The sequence below is a fragment of the Gossypium hirsutum genome, chromosome D02, assembly GCF_007990345.1.
Source record: "Gossypium hirsutum isolate 1008001.06 chromosome D02, Gossypium_hirsutum_v2.1, whole genome shotgun sequence".
Taxonomy (NCBI): Eukaryota; Viridiplantae; Streptophyta; class Magnoliopsida; order Malvales; family Malvaceae; genus Gossypium; species Gossypium hirsutum.
Genome location: NC_053438.1, coordinates 61,568,619 through 61,585,542, shown reverse-complemented (window position 1 = coordinate 61,585,542; position 16,924 = coordinate 61,568,619). Strand labels below are relative to the sequence as shown.

The window sequence follows — 16,924 nt, the reverse complement described above, 5'->3', positions numbered from 1 at the left end:
CCTTAATTGTATATGTCTATTTGATCCCTATGTTAGCTCGAGATAACTAGAAACGACTTGCATGTAGCACCAATAAATGTGAAATGAATTAAAACAATGAAATAAGATAAACAAATCGCATGTATCACTATCCATAGTGAATGCATTTTCTCGCTAAGTAGAAAATTGACATTAGAATTAATTTAAGGTTCTTCAAAATATTATTTTATTAATTATACTTAAATAATTGAAGTTCAAAGATTACATTAAATTAATTACTCATTATGAATTTGTTGAATAAGGAAATTAAATATATTTTTCTCAGATTCTATTACGATAAAGTCGCTATAACTTTAACGAAATTAGAATTAAGCTGAGGAAATTATTTAATTGAGAAACTAATTTAGTTAATTTAATTGATAGATTAAATAAAATAATATTTTAGGTAATAGAAAATAAATGTTGGGTTGGATAAATTATAAGTGTTGGGAAAAATTTCAAGAAACACATATAATTAAACTCAATACAAGAAAGGCCCAATACGGCCTATTGTAAACACAATGGGGCAACAACCCTAGTATTTCTACAAGGATGTTTCTACTCCTCACTCTTACAATTAGAATAGGAGTTGTATTTTCTATTAAAATTTTATTATTTTTTTGTGATAAAAATGTTATTATTTAATCATGCCTAATTCAAACAAGATTCTTGTACTTTTCCCTATAAATAGAAACTGTCGTTTACGGAAATTACACGCATCACATACATCGTTGTTTTGCCAGAAAGTAGTAGTAATTTATTTATAAGAATAAATTATATTTTCTAGGATTATAAAATAGTTATCTTTTTATAGAGAGGACTTATTTTCCTATTGAAAGTAAATAAAAGTTTTCATTTTGTGACTTGGTTTGTGTTGCTCAAGCCCATTGATCTGCCACAATTCATTGTAGCAAATTAGACCCAATTCTATACTTAACAAGCTGGTCTTATAGCAAATTAATATGGTTTTTATTAAGTTTCCCTTCTATACCTAAGGGAATACTAACATGTTGATTAAGTGTGCGGGACATCATTCGAGGGCAAAAACACAGTGAATTGCTCTCAATGATACAGCACGGAGTTGGGATGTCATAACACGGCAAGTAGAAAACCCAAGGAGCAGTCTGCCAAGGATGTTGCGGCACATGTGAGATAGTGTCACGACATAGCCCTGAAGACACCAAGAAAAAGAAAACTGCCTTCGATGTCGCGACACAGGCTTGAGGGTGTCGCGACACTGCTGCAACGAGGCCAATTTAATGAGCAAGGGTGTTTTCATCTACAAAACCTAAATTAACATGCTTAGTTGTCTTACTTGACCTAATTAGGTCATAATACATGCGATCTATAAATACTTGCTCAGAACAACACATGAGGGGGATTGATTCTTAGGTTTTTATTTCATTCTTGGTTTTTACTTAAGTTTACGTATTTCGAAGTGAGACTTTTGTGAGTAGAGATTGTTCCGGAGCCACACTTTCATTGAAAATTCCATTGAGCATCTCTTTCCTTTATTCTATTCTTTATATCTCTTTCTTTAACTTTGTTAATTGAATGTTTGTGTAAAGATTAGAATCATTTTATGCTTTATACATATTTCGCATGTTTCAACTACTTAACTGAATTTATTGATTGAAAAGTAGATTTTAATTTGGATTGGTTGGATCTGATTGAATGCAATTAAACCCTAGGATTTACGACCCTAGAAAGTCATTTAGGTAGGAATGAACCTGAAATCGATATTGTCTACCAAGCATCACTCAGCAGATCAGTGGTTAGGGAAAGAAGAACTTAAACCCTAGCTTAACGACCCTAGGAAGTCATATAGCTGGAAATTAACCCAAAATTGGTATTGCGTCTCCGTGAAAACCTTACCCTACCACAATCTAAACTATGTCATCGAAAGGTGAGTAGTTCTTATCGACTAGTTAAGTTAGTAGAAGGTTGAGAACCCCTGCTAGGTTAATTAGTAACCAACTATTTAGAACCCTACATTAATAATTAATCAGGTAAAAACAATTGAATCTAGGCTAAAGGAACTCGCATAGTCAAAATAAGGAATAAGAGAAGCCGATACATGAACTTAAGAGTAGATTTAGGTTTAGTTCAATTCATTTAGTTTATTGTTACTATTATTATCATCTTACATCTAGATTAACACTACTAATTCGTGATTCAAGTAACTAGTAGTTTTTTTTTTTGTAGTTGGCTTAATAGCAGTTTTCCCCAAATTGCAATCCCTTAGGTACACTCCTCAGAGTACTTACTATCCCTAAGGTACGATCCTCGGAGTACTTACTTTGTTGTAACTATATTACAACTTAATTTGTATACTTGCGAAAACCGCCTAACTCTTATATTTGGTTGCAGTATTCATACTCTAGACGTTAGTAAGTCCAAAAGTGGTCACCCACACTCGAGGCTATTCGTGGTGTGAGGATAACAAAGACTTTACCTATAGTTGTTGTTTACTGAATAACATAATAGTTAATGGAAGTGTTTGACTGCAGTGACCACTATGGCTTGGCATTGCGAATAACTATGCAAACAATAACCCAAAGAACACCAAGGTTTGTTTACGCAATTTGGTTTCCCTATGTCTACAAAGCCTAGTTCAATGAGTAGTTCCGCTATCTTTAATATACAATACAATAAGTTAATCACACTCTATCACTCCAAAAGTATAGATATCTCACCTTTGTGCCTAAAGACTAGAACACTCACCTCTAAATCCTCCCCCTATGAATTTAGGCAGTAAACACTAAAGGTTTACAATTCAGTTTGCACTCTCACACAAAACATGTCACATCCCACATTTTTATTATTAGTGGCACAAAAATAAAAATAAGGAAGTGAAGGGGTCAAGTGGCTAAGTGCTCTTAAGCTATCCTAGAGGTCCTAATTTCAAGTCCCCTTGTTCTCATCTTTTTATTTAATTTTTTAACACATTTTCCCATGTGCATTATATGCTTGCCGTCCACCCATCTTGTTACCATGCGAGGAGGATTCCTTCCTCCACCATGATCGACCCTATCACCACCAATCACCGCACCTCTAAGCCATCATTTCTCCTCCTCTTTATCTTTCTCTTTCCCGTCGCCGCCCATTGTCGCCATGACCACCACCACGCCCCACCACGAATTTCTTGTAATGACCCAAAATTCACAAGCACCCGAAAAAGTACATTATCGGGCCTCCGTCTTAGTAAATTGAGTTTGAAAATAATTATTAGAAATATTTACTAGACTAGCTGTGTGTTTAATTAAGTTTTAGATAGGTGAATTTAGCTTAATTAGGAATAATTAGCAAAAAGGGATTAAATTGCAATAGAAGTGAAAGTTTAATTATAGATTAAAAGAAAATAATAGGGACTAAATAGATAATTATGCCAATTGCCAAATTTGAGACGCATAAGTATAAAAATCTGAGATTTTTATGTGTTAAAAAAATTTTATTAAATTATTATTATTAAATTAGTATTATTAAATTATTATTATATTTTAAATAAATAAATAAGTTGACAAATGTATGGTGCATATGAAGACATGTGGAAAAATGAAATACATATATTAGTAATTATTACATATTTACTTATCATTTAAGTAAATAATATTAAAATATATTCTTATTACTATTATCATTATTATTATTATTATTATTATTATTATTATTAACTAGGAATAAAGTAAAAGAAAGAAACAAAGAAGAAAAGAAACAGAATAGCTAGAAAAGAAACAGAGAAAGAGACGAAAAACAGGGGAAGAAAGAAAGGAAACAAAAGAAAAGGGGAAATTGAGATTTTTAAGCTTCAAGTTAATTGGTAAGCTAAATTTGGTCCTTTTCTCTTCATTTTGATGTTTTTTTTTTTGGAACCCTAGAGTGAAATACTCTTGGATTTAAGTTGAAATTTTGAAAGTTAATAGATTTTTTTTAGGGTTTATGTTGAATAAATGATGGAATTGATTATTTATTTGATAGAGTTCTAGTTAGAATTGATAAAAGGATTAAATTGTGAACTAAACTATAAGTTTTGAATTTTAGGGATTAAATTGAGGGAAATTTGAAATTAGTGAAAAATGCTAAAGAAATTAGTAGATAAAATTTAGTTTGGATGAAATTTGAATAGAAATAGAGTGTGAATTAAATTGGAAAAGTAAATAAATTTAGTTAGGATTAAATTAGAATTAAAGTATAAATTAGATAGAAATTCTATTATTATTATTATAAATTAAGGTTGTAAGTGATGGTGTAAATTATTATTATTTTCGTAGCTAACAAAGAACTCGAGGCATCGGCACACAAAGGAAAGGAGAAGGTTATTGAGGAATAATCGAGCAAAATTCGGGTTTGTATTACTATAATTCAAATTTATTTATTATTGATTGTTATATTTTAATTAAAATGCATGGTAAGTAAAAATTAGGTAAGCAATTGGAATGATAATAGTGACTTGAATTGAATCAAATTAAATTGAATGATGGAAATATGTGAATATTTGAAATGTATATTGATTAAAAAGTATTAGTGATTTAAATTTGATTGAAAAATGAATTTTAAAATATGAATTAAATAAAGTGAATTAATTTATGAATATGTGTGAAAATGTGGATTGTGTATTGATAGAAAAGTGAATTGAATTGAATCAAAATATGATTATATGTGATTATTTGAAATATGTATTGGTATTAAATTGTTAATTGACTAGAAAGTGGAAAAGTGATCTTGAATTGGAAATGGAAGAGAATTGAGAATTTAAATACCCTATTAACTAGTCGGGCTAAGTCGGATATAGTTGGCATGCCATAGGATTTGGAAGAGTACGGGATTTATCGGCTTTGCCGATCAGGCACTTTATGTGTCGTATATTAGGCACCTCGTGTGTCGTATCAAGCACCTCGTGTGTCGTTTCAGGCACTTATGTGCCGTATACTGATCAGGTACTATGTACCGTTTTAGGCACAATGTGCCGTACTGGTGTGATTGGGTTGGAATCCGTGTATCCGTCAAAGTCCAGATTGTTAATAGGGTGGATAATTGAAATGAGAACATTAAATGAATTTGATTGATTGTAGTATTGAATATAAGGGTGATTGAAATTGTTACATGTGATATGTGATTGAAATTGAAGAATAACTATAAATTTTACTGTGATTGTTAAGTAATGAAAGTTTATGAATTAATTGATATTTAAGAAATTGGATAATTACATGCTTGGTAATTATAATTCTTTATTGTTATTATAATTTGAATTATGGTAATACCACTGAGTATAAAAATACTCAGCGTACGGTTGTTTCCGTGCGCAGGTTGTAGAAGTCAAGTATTGAACCAGCATCCAAAACCAGACCCGACTTCAGCAAATTTTGGTGATGTATATTTTCTTTTAGAATGTGGCATGTACATAGGATGTGTATAAACGTTATTATGTTTTGAATATAAATAGCTAAAAATGTTAGTATTATAAATCTGAGAATTTCAATGAAAGAAATTTATCCATTCCAAATTAATTAGTACATTGATAAATTTAAATTGATATTGAATTAATTGAGTTTGATTAGAATGTATTTAGAATAGAAAATAAGAATATGAAATGAATTGGTTGAATTGGCTGAATTGGTTATGTTTGTAAAAATTTATGGTTTTATTTGCAGGAGGTTTAGTGTAAAAGTAAGCAGAAATGCTGCCGAAATTTTTATAAAAAAAAGTCAATTTGTAATTTTATATGAATTTATGATTTTATCTTAATATGTTTGATATTTATTTAAGAATTATTGTAAATTATCAGATATGTTCGGTAATGCCTCGTAACCCTATTCCGGTAATGGTTTGGGGTTAGGGGGTGTTACATTTAGTGGTATCAGAGCTATCGGGTTTAGTCGATTCTCGGACTAAATCGAGCTCAGAATTGAGTTTAGATGTACATGCCACAATCGAGTCAAACTGAGTCGGGATTTTTGGATGCTGATATAATTATTTGTTTTGTTTTATAGTTAAAATGTCGAATGAACACGTGGAAGATGTAGATCAAGAAATGTATATCAGAGATAGAGAATTGGATGAAACAGAATCAGCTACACCGAGTGTAAATCCATTAGGTAACCAACCTAATATAGAACGGGAAAATGTTAGAGACAGAGATAACTCCCATTTACTGAGAATTATAGCTGATGCTTTGCAACGAGTAGCGGGAACTGTACCTACTACGACATCTACTCCTACTACTAGATGGGCCCCAATCAAATAATTACGAAAATATGGTGCTACTAAATTTTTGGGTTTGAAGGGAATTGATCCATCCACTACAGAGAATTGGATGGAATCAACTAAACGAGTTCTGCAGCAATTAGAATGTACCCGCCGAGAGAGCTTGATCTGTGCTGTTTCTCTACTGCAAGGAGAAGCCTATTTGTGGTGGGAATCTGTAATACGACATCTGCCTACAGAACAGGTGACATGGGATTTATTTCAAAAAGAATTTCAGAAGAAATATGTTGGGGAGCTGTATATTGAAGATAAGAGGCAGGAGTTTTTGATGTTGAAACAAGGTAACCTGTCTGTTGTAGATTATGAACGTGAATTTTCCAGACTCAGCCGATATGCTTCTGAGTTTATACCGACAGAGGCTGATAGTTGTAAAAGGTTTCTTCGGGGTTTGAGAGATGAGATCAGGGTACAGCTGGCGTCACATCGAATTACAGAATTTATAGATTTAGTAGAGAGAGCGAAGATGGTTGAGCAGGTGTTGGGTTTGGATAAAAAGCCTGAGATAGCTAGATCAACTGGAAAACGGGCTAGCATTACTATTTCAAATCCTTTACCGAAAAGATCTCGAGAATCTAGAGGTGGTTGGAGGTAAAGTTTCAGATCTGATTGAGGGGACAGAAGCCAGGGGAAACAGACGACGGTATCCACTGGTAGTGTAAGAGCTCCACCCCGGGATGTGAAAATTTCAGAATGTGGATATTGCGGGAAGAAACATTTAGGTGAGTGTTGGAAACTGACTGGAGGCTGCTTCCGTTGTGGGTCAACAGAACATTTTGTTAAAGACTGTCCAAAAAATAAAAATGATACTTCCGACGCATCACAGAGATCAGTATCTACTACTCGTGGTAGAGGTTCGGGCAGAGGTAGCTTGGCTTCAAGGGGATGAGGTAGTAGAAGGAGCAGTGATGTTGGTACCCAACAGTCTGAAGCTAAAGTACCCGCCAGAGCTTATGTGGTCAAAACACGAGAAGAAGGCGACGCCCACGATGTAGTAACAGGTATATTCTTACTATATTTTGAGCCTGTTTATGCTTTAATTGATCCTGGATCTTCACACTCTTATATAAATTCAAAACTGGTTGAACTGAGAAAGTTAAAATCTGAAATGTCTAGAATTTTAATAGAAGTGTCTAGCCCTTTGGGACAAACTGTGTCTGTCGATAGAGTATGTCCGAGATGCCCGTTGATGATACATGATAAAATGTTTTCCGTTGACTTGTTGATTATGCCATTTGGGGATTTTGATATAATACTGGGGATGGATTGGTTATCTGAATACGGGGTGATTTTAGATTGTTACAAAAAGAGGTTCAGTATTCAGACAGAGGATAGAGACAGAATTGAGGTGAATGGTATTCGTACTAGTCAATCGACACGTATTATTTCAGCAATCAAGGCTAGTAAATTGCTTCGACAGGGTTGTACAGCATATCTAGCTTATGTTATTAATTCTGATTCGGTGGGTAGTCAGTGTAGTCAGATCAGAACTGTATGTGAGTTTCCAAATGTATTTCCTGAAGAACTACCGGGCATACCACTTGACAGAGAGGTTGAATTTGCTATAGAAGTGTACCCGGGTACAGCACCAATCTTTATACCTCCGTACCGAATGTCGCCCACTGAATTAAAAGAGTTGAAGGTGCAGTTGCAGGACTTGCTAGATCATGGATTTATTAGACCGAGTATTTCACCTTGGGGAGCTCCGGTATTGTTTGTTAAAAAGAAAGATGGATCAATGCGGCTTTGTATTGATTATCGGCAGTTGAACAAAGTCACAATCAAGAACCGGTATCCGTTGCCTCGTATAGATGATTTATTTGATCAGCTAAAAGGAGCTTCGGTATTTTCGAAGATTGATTTGAGGTCTGGGTATTATCAGTTGAAAGTAAAAGAAAGTGATGTGCAGAAAACAGCTTTTTGTACAAGGTATGGTCATTATGAATTTTTGGTGATGCAGTTCGGATTGACTAATGCTCCAGCTGCTTTCATGGATCTGATGAACCGTATTTTTCAGCCGCATTTAGATCAATTTGTGGTGGTTTTCATTGATGATATATTAGTTTATTCGAAGTCAAAGTTAGAGCATGATCAGCATCTCAGAACTGTGTTACAGATTTTGCGAGAAAAATAGTTGTATGGAAAGCTCAGCAAATGTGAATTCTGGTTACCAGAGGTGGCATTTTTGAGACATGTAGTAACGGCAGATGGAATCAGAGTTGATCCGAAGAAGATCGAGGCAATTGTTCAATGGAAGGCACCAAAGAATGTATCAGAGGTACGCAGTTTTCTTGGTTTGGTTGGGTATTACAGAAGATTTGTAAATGGGTTTTCGAAGATAGCTTTGCCGATGACCAAGTTACTACAGAAGAATGTTCCTTCTATCTGGGATGATCGGTGTCAGAGAAGTTTTGAGACATTGAAACAAATGTTGACAGAGGCACCGGTTTTAACTTTACCAGAATCGGGGAAAGATTTCATAGTGTACAGTGATGCTTCTTTGAATGGTTTGGGTTGTGTATTGATGCAAGATGGAAAAGTAATAGCTTATGCATCTCGACAGTTGAAGCCACATGAACGCAATTACCCGACACACGATTTAGAGTTAGCTGCTGTAATTTTCGCATTGAAGATTTGGAGGCATTATCTTTATGGTGAAAAATGTTACATATATACCGATCATAAAAGTCTCAAATACCTTCTGTCACAAAAGGAGTTGAATCTGAGACAGAGACGATGGATAGAACTTCTAAAAGATTATGATTGTGTTATAGATTATCATCCAGGAAAGGCAAATGTGGTAGCAGATGCATTGAGCAGGAAAGCAGCGGTTGAATTACGGCCAATGTTTGCTCGGCTTAGTATTAATGATGATGGAAGTTTGTTAGCTGAGTTAAGAGTCAAGCCGGTAATGTTTGATCAAATCAGAGCAGCATAGCTAAAAGATGAAAAGTTGATGAAGAAAAGAGAAATGGTACAGCTTGGTACGGTGGAAAATTTTAGTATTGACGAGCATAATTGTTTGAGATTTCGGAATCGAATTTTTGTTCCAGCTACTTTTGAGATTAAAGAGTTGATTAAAGAGTTGATTCTTCGAGAAGCACATAATAGTATTTTTGCTTTGCACCCAGGTGGAACGAAGATGTATTGTGACCTACGAGAACTGTATTGGTGGCCAGGGATGAAGAAAGATGTAGTCGAGTATGTTGGTAAATGCTTGACTTGTCAATGGGTAAAAGCAGAACATCAGGTACCGACAGGTTTACTTCAGCCTATTAGTATCCCCGAGTGGAAATGAGATTGTATTACTATGGACTTTGTTACGGGATTACCGTTGTCAGCAAGCAAAAAGAATGCTATTTGGGTGATAGTTGATAGGCTTACCAAGTCTGCTCACTTTATAGCAGTCAGAATTGATTGGTCACTACAGAAGCTTGCCGAAGTTTATATCCGGGAAATTGTTAGATTACATGGTATTCCGGTATCAATAATCTCAGATCGGGACCCTCGGTTTACATCGAGATTTTGGAGGCAATTACATGATTCACTGGGAACTCGGCTCAATTTTAGTACTGCATTTCATCCACAAACTGACGGACAGTCCGAGCGGGTAATTCAGATTTTGGAAGATATGTTGAGAGCTTGTATTATCGACTTTACGTCAGGTTGGGAATGATATTTGCCATTAACAAAATTTGTTTATAATAATAGTTTCCAATCTAGTATTCAGATGGCTCCGTATGAAGCACTATATGGTCGAAGGTGTCGATCACCAGTATGTTGGACAAAATTAAAAGAAAGAAAAGTGATTGGGTCGGAATTGATTCAAGAGACAGAGGAAACAGTTAAAAAGATTAAAGATAGACTGAAAGCCGCATTCGACAGACAGAAATCTTACGCAGATTTGAAATGACGAGATATTGAATATTCCGTTGGTGATAAAGTATTCCTCAAAGTTTCGCCATGGAAGAAAATTTTAAGATTTGGTCGGAAAGAAAAATTGAGTCCACGATTTATTGGGCCGTATGAAATTGTGGAAAGAATCGGACCGGTTGCCTATCGATTGGCTTTACCTCCGGAATTACAAAGGATTCATGATGTTTTTCATGTTTCGATGCTTCGGAGATATAAATCGGATCCTTCTCATGTTATTCCCGCTGAAGATGTTGAAATTCGATCTGATTTAACTTATGAAGAAGAGCCGGTTCAGATACTAGCTCGAGAAGTAAAAGAATTAAGACATAAACGGGTTCCTTTAGTAAAAGTTTTATGGAGAAGCCATAGTGTGGAAGAAGCGACTTGGGAACCGGAAGAGATGATAAGAGCACAATATCCTCATCTCTTCTCAGGTAAATTTCGAGGACGAAATTTATTAAGGGGGGAGAAATGTAATGACCCAAAATTCACAAGCACCAAAAAAGTACATTATCGGGCCTCCGTCTTAGTAAATTGAGTTTGAAAATAATTATTAGAAATATTTACTAGACTAGCTGTGTGTTTAATTAAGTTTTAGATAGGTAAATTTAGCTTAATTAGGAATAATTAGCAAAAAGGGATTAAATTGCAATAGAAGTGAAAGTTTAATTATAGATTAAAAGAAAATAATAGGGACTAAATAGATAATTATGCCAATTGCCAAATTTGAGACGCATAAGTATAAAAATCTGAGATTTTTATGTGTTAAAAAAATGTTATTAAATTATTATTAAATTAGTATTATTAAATTATTATTATATTTTAAATAAATAAATAAATAAATAAATAAGTTGACAAATGTATCGTGCATATGAAGACATGTGGAAAAATGAAATACATATATTAGTAATTATTACATATTTACTTATCATTTAAGTAAATAATATTAAAATATATTATTATTACTATTAGTATTAACTAGGAATAAAGTAAAAGAAAGAAACAAAGAAGAAAAGAAATAGAGAAAGAGACGAAAAACAGGGGAAGAAAGAAAGGAAAGAAAAGAAAAGGGGAAATTGAGATTTTTAAGCTTCAAGTTAATTGGTAAGCTAAATTTGGTCCTTTTCTCTTCATTTTGATGTTTTTTTTTGGAACCCTAGAGTGAAATACTCTTGGATTTAAGTTGAAAATTTGAAAGTTAATAGATTTTTTTTAGGGTTTATGTTGAATAAATGATGGAATTGATGATTTATTTGATAAAGTTCTAGTTAGAGTTGATAAAAGGATTAAATTGTGAACTAAACTATAAGTTTTGAATTTTAGGGATTAAATTGAGGGAAATTTGAAATTAGTGAAAAATGCTGAAGAAATTAGTAGATAAAATTTAGTTTGGATGAAATTTGAATAGAAATAGAGTGTGAATTAAATTGGAAAAGTAAATAAATTTAGTTAGGATTAAATTAGAATTAAAGTATAAATTAGATAGAAATTCTATTATTATTATAAATTAATGTTGTAAGTGATGGTGTAAATTATTATTATTTTCGTAGCTAACAAAGAACTCGAGGCATCGGCACACAAAGGAAAGGAGAAGGTTATTGAGGAATAATCGAGCAAAATTCGGGTTTGTATTACTATAATTCAAATTTATTTATTATTGATTGTTATATTTTAATTAAAATGCATGGTAAGTAAAAATTAGGTAAGCAATTGGAATGATAATAGTGACTTGAATTGAATCAAATTAAATTGAATGATGGAAATATGTGAATATTTGAAATGTATATTGATTAAAAAGTATTAGTGATTTAAATTTGATTGAAAAATGAATTTTAAAATATGAATTAAATAAAGTGAATTAATTTATGAATATGTGTGAAAATGTGGATTATGTATTGATAGAAAAGTGAATTGAATTGAATCAAAATATGATTATATGTGATTATTTGAAATATGTATTGGTATTAAATTGTTAATTGACTAGAAAGTGGAAAAGTGATCTTGAATTGAAAATGGAAGAGAATTGAGAATTTAATTACCCTATTAACTAGTCGGGCTAAGTCAGATATAGTTGGCATGCCATAGGATTTGGAAGAGTACGGGATTTATCGGCTTTGCCGATCAGGCACTTTTTGTGTCATATATCAGGCACCTCGTGTGTCGTATCAGGCACCTCGTGTGTCGTTTCAGGCACTTATGTGTCGTATACTGATCAGGTACTATGTACTGTTTTAGGCACAATGTGCCGTACTGGTGTGATTGGGTTGGAATCCGTGTATCCGTCAAAGTCCAGATTGTTAATAGGGTGGATAATTGAAATGAGAAAATTAAATGAATTTGATCGATTGTAGTATTGAATATGAGGGTGATTGAAATTGTTACATGTGATATGTGATTGAAATTGAAGAATAACTATAAATTTTACTGTGATTGTTAAGTAATGAAAGTTTATGAATTAATTGATATTTAAGAAATTGGATAATTACATGCTTGGTAATTATAATTCTTTACTGTTATTATAATTTGAATTATGGTAATACCACTGAGTATAAAAATACTCAGCGTACGGTTGTTTCCGTGCGCAGGTTGTAGAAGTCAAGTATTAAGCCAGCATCCAAAACCAGACCTGACTTCAGCAAATTTTGGTGATGTATATTTTCTTTTAGAATGTGTCATGTACATAGGATGTGTATAAACGTTATTATGTTTTGAATATAAATAGCTAAAAATGTTAGTATTATAAATCTGAGAATTTCAATGAAAGAAATTTATCCATTCCAAATTAATTAGTACATTGATAAATTTAAATTGATATTGAATTAATTGAGTTTGATTAGAATGTATTTAGAATAGAAAATAAGAATATGAAATGAATTGGTTGAATTGGCTGAATTGGTTATGTTTGTAAAAATTTATGGTTTTATTTGCAGGAGGTTTAGTGTAAAAGTAAGCAGAAATGCTGCCGAAATTTTTATAAAAAAAATTCAATTTGTAATTTTATATGAATTTATGATTTTATCTTAATATGTTTGATATTTATTTAAGAATTATTGTAAATTATCAGATATGTCCGGTAATGCCTCGTAACCCTATTCCGGTGATGGTTTGGGGTTAGGGGGTGTTACATTTCCCTTCTTCTCCATCACTCTTCCTTTCATCTTATTATTCCACCTTTGTTTGTGCCAAACCCTCATCATTTTTCCTTCACCCTTCACCGGGCTGCCGCTCCTCTTGTTGTTGGACCACCGTCGGTGGTTGAATTTTTCCTCTTTTTCTTCTCATTTCTTTGTCATCCTTGTTATTATGGTTGATCTTATACCATATTTGCTTTAATAATTCTTTTAGATCACCCAACTATTCGATCTCGTATCTATGTCGACCCACCGACCATCCCGAATTGATTAAGTTGTGTAAGTGTGGGTTATCCGATCATCAACTTCTCCTCTTAGTGTTTTCCTCTCTTGGCCAAATGGTACATTAGCCATGGAATTTATTTTTATTTATTTACGTGTTAATATTATTCCTTTTGCTCTTTGATGGTCCAATCGATAACAATAGGAGAAATCCTTAACTTTGGTTGGAGATTATCGATTCATATGCAAACTGTGGGGTAAATGTATGGTGAGATTTTTAGTGATTAATCCTTAGTAATAAAACATCTTCGATGGATCCTAACCAAAATATGTTATTTGCCCGTTAGATACGTCTTTTGGGTTTAGATCCAAGCGAAATCACTACTGGGGGATTGTGGCATATCGGATCTACGAAAAAGGTGTGGTGGTTCAATACTATTAGATTAAATATAATGTGGTGTTAAATAAGTATATTAGTAATAAAACTATGATCAAATGCAAGTACATTAAGTACTACAAAGGAGAGTTGAAAAATTGATCGAGAAGAAATATCAAGTAAGTAAACCTAACCAAACAATTCTATGAAAGCATGATATATGTTGTGATGATAACTGTGATTGTGATATATGAGTAAATCTCATCCTTATGATATGTGATACATGGCATGTGTGATACTTTTGATAATTTAAAGCATATGATATTTAAATATATGTATGTGTAAATTTGAGATCCATGATCTAATGTGAAAAGCGTGTTAAAACATGTTAAAGTGATTATAAGTGATCAATAAGTGATATGTGATTATGAGAGCATGTTTACTTGCCTAAGTTTAAAAGTGAACAATATGTGTTAAAAAGTGAAATTGCCATATTGCATGCATGCGGTGGGTTTTGTGAAAGGTGGAAGTATGTGGCAGTTTATCTATAAATCAGTGGTGGCTTGTCCACAAAGTGTTTCAGTGGCAGTATATCTACATATGTGGTGGCTTGTCCACAAAGTGTTATCAGTTGCAGTTTATCTGCAAATCAGTGGTGGTTTGTCCACAAATTGTGTTTCAAATGGACGAGTTATGGGGAACTCAATATTGGTGTGTTGCGAAGATGGGTAGGAAATTTTATAAAATGTGCATTGTTTTAAAATATGCATCGACATGTTCATGCATAAGTATAAGTGTTAGAACTTGTGATTAATATGATGATTGATATTTTGAGATTGATATTTTGATATGTATGCGATTAAATTTGTGTTGATCCCACACTGGAATCTTTAAAGCTCATCCACTTTACTTATGTGTTTTAGATAATCCTCATGGTTAAGACTCAGATATGGTCATTGGTGATGCTCTAAGAAATGGTTTTTAAATAAATATGGACTCTCATTTATGATTTGGATTTTTATGGACTTTATTGTTATTTGGGACTTTTTATGTTAAATTATGGTTCTGTGGCATGGGACTTTTAACTTTGGACATTTTGCATGGATTATACTTATGGATTGAATAAATTGGACTTTTTCTATTAATTAAAGTTTTGAACAATTAAAGAAAAATTGTTTCTTTTACAAACTCACTTTATCGAATTTGAATTTAAAAATCACTAAAGTTGTTTTTTTTTCAAATAATAACAAAGGATTTCTATCAAAAGTTTTTTAACTTAAACTCATTATTTTTAAAATAAATAATAACACATTTTCAAAGATGAATGAAATCACTCCAACTAATATTTTTGACATATCTATGGCCCATGTAATTGCTTAGATTAGGCTGTAACGTCTAGGCTCGGTTTGAGGGGTTACAACATAGTTCATTAATGAACAAATTTAAATGCTCTCTATATGTTGTCATACATAACCTAGACAAGCCTCTCAACATTTATCCATTCTGACTTGCTAGCATACAAATTGAATGAATACAAAGCAACTCGTTAAAAATAGTTATTACAAAACATTCAATAAAAGCATAATCTGATAAATACATGACCTTTCAAAATCAACATCACAATCCTGACCAATTCTTCATAAAACAAGGGTTGTCTTCATTCACTCGAATTCAATCCAATCTTCAATAAACATAGATTGGTTTTCATAGATGGGCTCTAGTATCTTCAAAATATCAACACAATAATTAGTCCAAAGATTTTGCTTCATTAAATTGCCAACTCAAATATGGCAAGTAACTTCCCTATCTCAATGGCAGATTGTAGTAGGCACTGTCAAATGCCACTCAACTCATTATGTAACACCCTCAACCCGACCTGATTCACCGAATCCAGATTTTGGGTGTTACCACATAAAACTTAATCGTTTAATCAAAATTAGTTCAAAATTTATTACTTCTTTAAAACATTTCTTGTGACAATCCAATTGAAATGCTTAATATATGAGGGCAAAGGAAATGCCTTACAATAGTTTATCATGTGAATCTAGATACAAATCTTTACGAAAAGAAGTTTAACGAAATAGACCAAAAAGGGGTATATTCCTAGACCATGCCAAGATCTCCATTTTATCCATAATATCCAACTTCGCCACATCTTAGCGAACTCCTAGTGTTGTCCCTCCAAGCGCAGGTTTTCCTCAAATACCTTAAATGAAATAACAAACCTTGTAAGTACAAGAGTACTTAGTGAGCTCTATATCCATACCTTTTAATGATACTTTGCAAATCTTTTATGAATTTCTATAAGTCAACTATTACCCTGGATCATTTACTTCAGTTGATACCATTACAGTTTTATCACTCTTATATATGTAAGTCGTCAAACCCTTGATATGCTTAATATTTCATATAATTATTAAAATGAGGAAATCCCTTCCATTATTTCATAAATCTTTCGTCCCATAATACTTTCTTAACAGAACATTCCCTCAGAAAACCCTTCCAACTATCCATGTCTTAACCCATGTCCTTATTTCAAATAATTGTTCACTGACATTTATCACGGGCTGATACTCATACATGTTGGTGAATACTTACACAAAAATAATATCGTCAACAACTAATCAATTTATACTTTGGTTCAATACCACACAAACCCATATTGCTATTATGCTACATAGATCCTTTAGATAAATTTCACATCACTCTATTTCAGGACCTAGATACTCAGGATAACCAAAACTTAGATTCAATATGAATTTAGTAGAAATCATTATACAACCAGATATGGCAGATTCCATGTAAATCTAATTCAACCATTACATAACATAGATGAACTTGCATTGACTACTTCTTAGGTCAAACATAACTACGAACACATTCATATTCAACACTAGCAGATCATCATGGCGGATACCTTTCTTAACATAAAGATACACATTTCTTTTCAAGAAATCCCATTTAAGGCTTATTCAATTATAACATGGATGTTATTCAACCC

At 32.8% G+C, this 16,924-nt stretch overlaps 1 protein-coding gene across 1 annotated transcript; it reads left to right on the top strand.

Annotated features, from left to right (window-relative positions):
* The first annotated feature begins 6,013 nt into the window (after nt 1-6,013).
* LOC107907856 (uncharacterized) lies at nt 6,014-6,874 on the top strand. Its single transcript, XM_041088350.1, has 2 exons — nt 6,014-6,211; nt 6,302-6,874. The coding sequence occupies exons 1-2, from the start codon at nt 6,014-6,016 to the stop codon at nt 6,872-6,874; spliced, it is 771 nt and encodes a 256-aa protein (XP_040944284.1).
* The last annotated feature ends 10,050 nt before the right edge of the window (nt 6,875-16,924 follow it).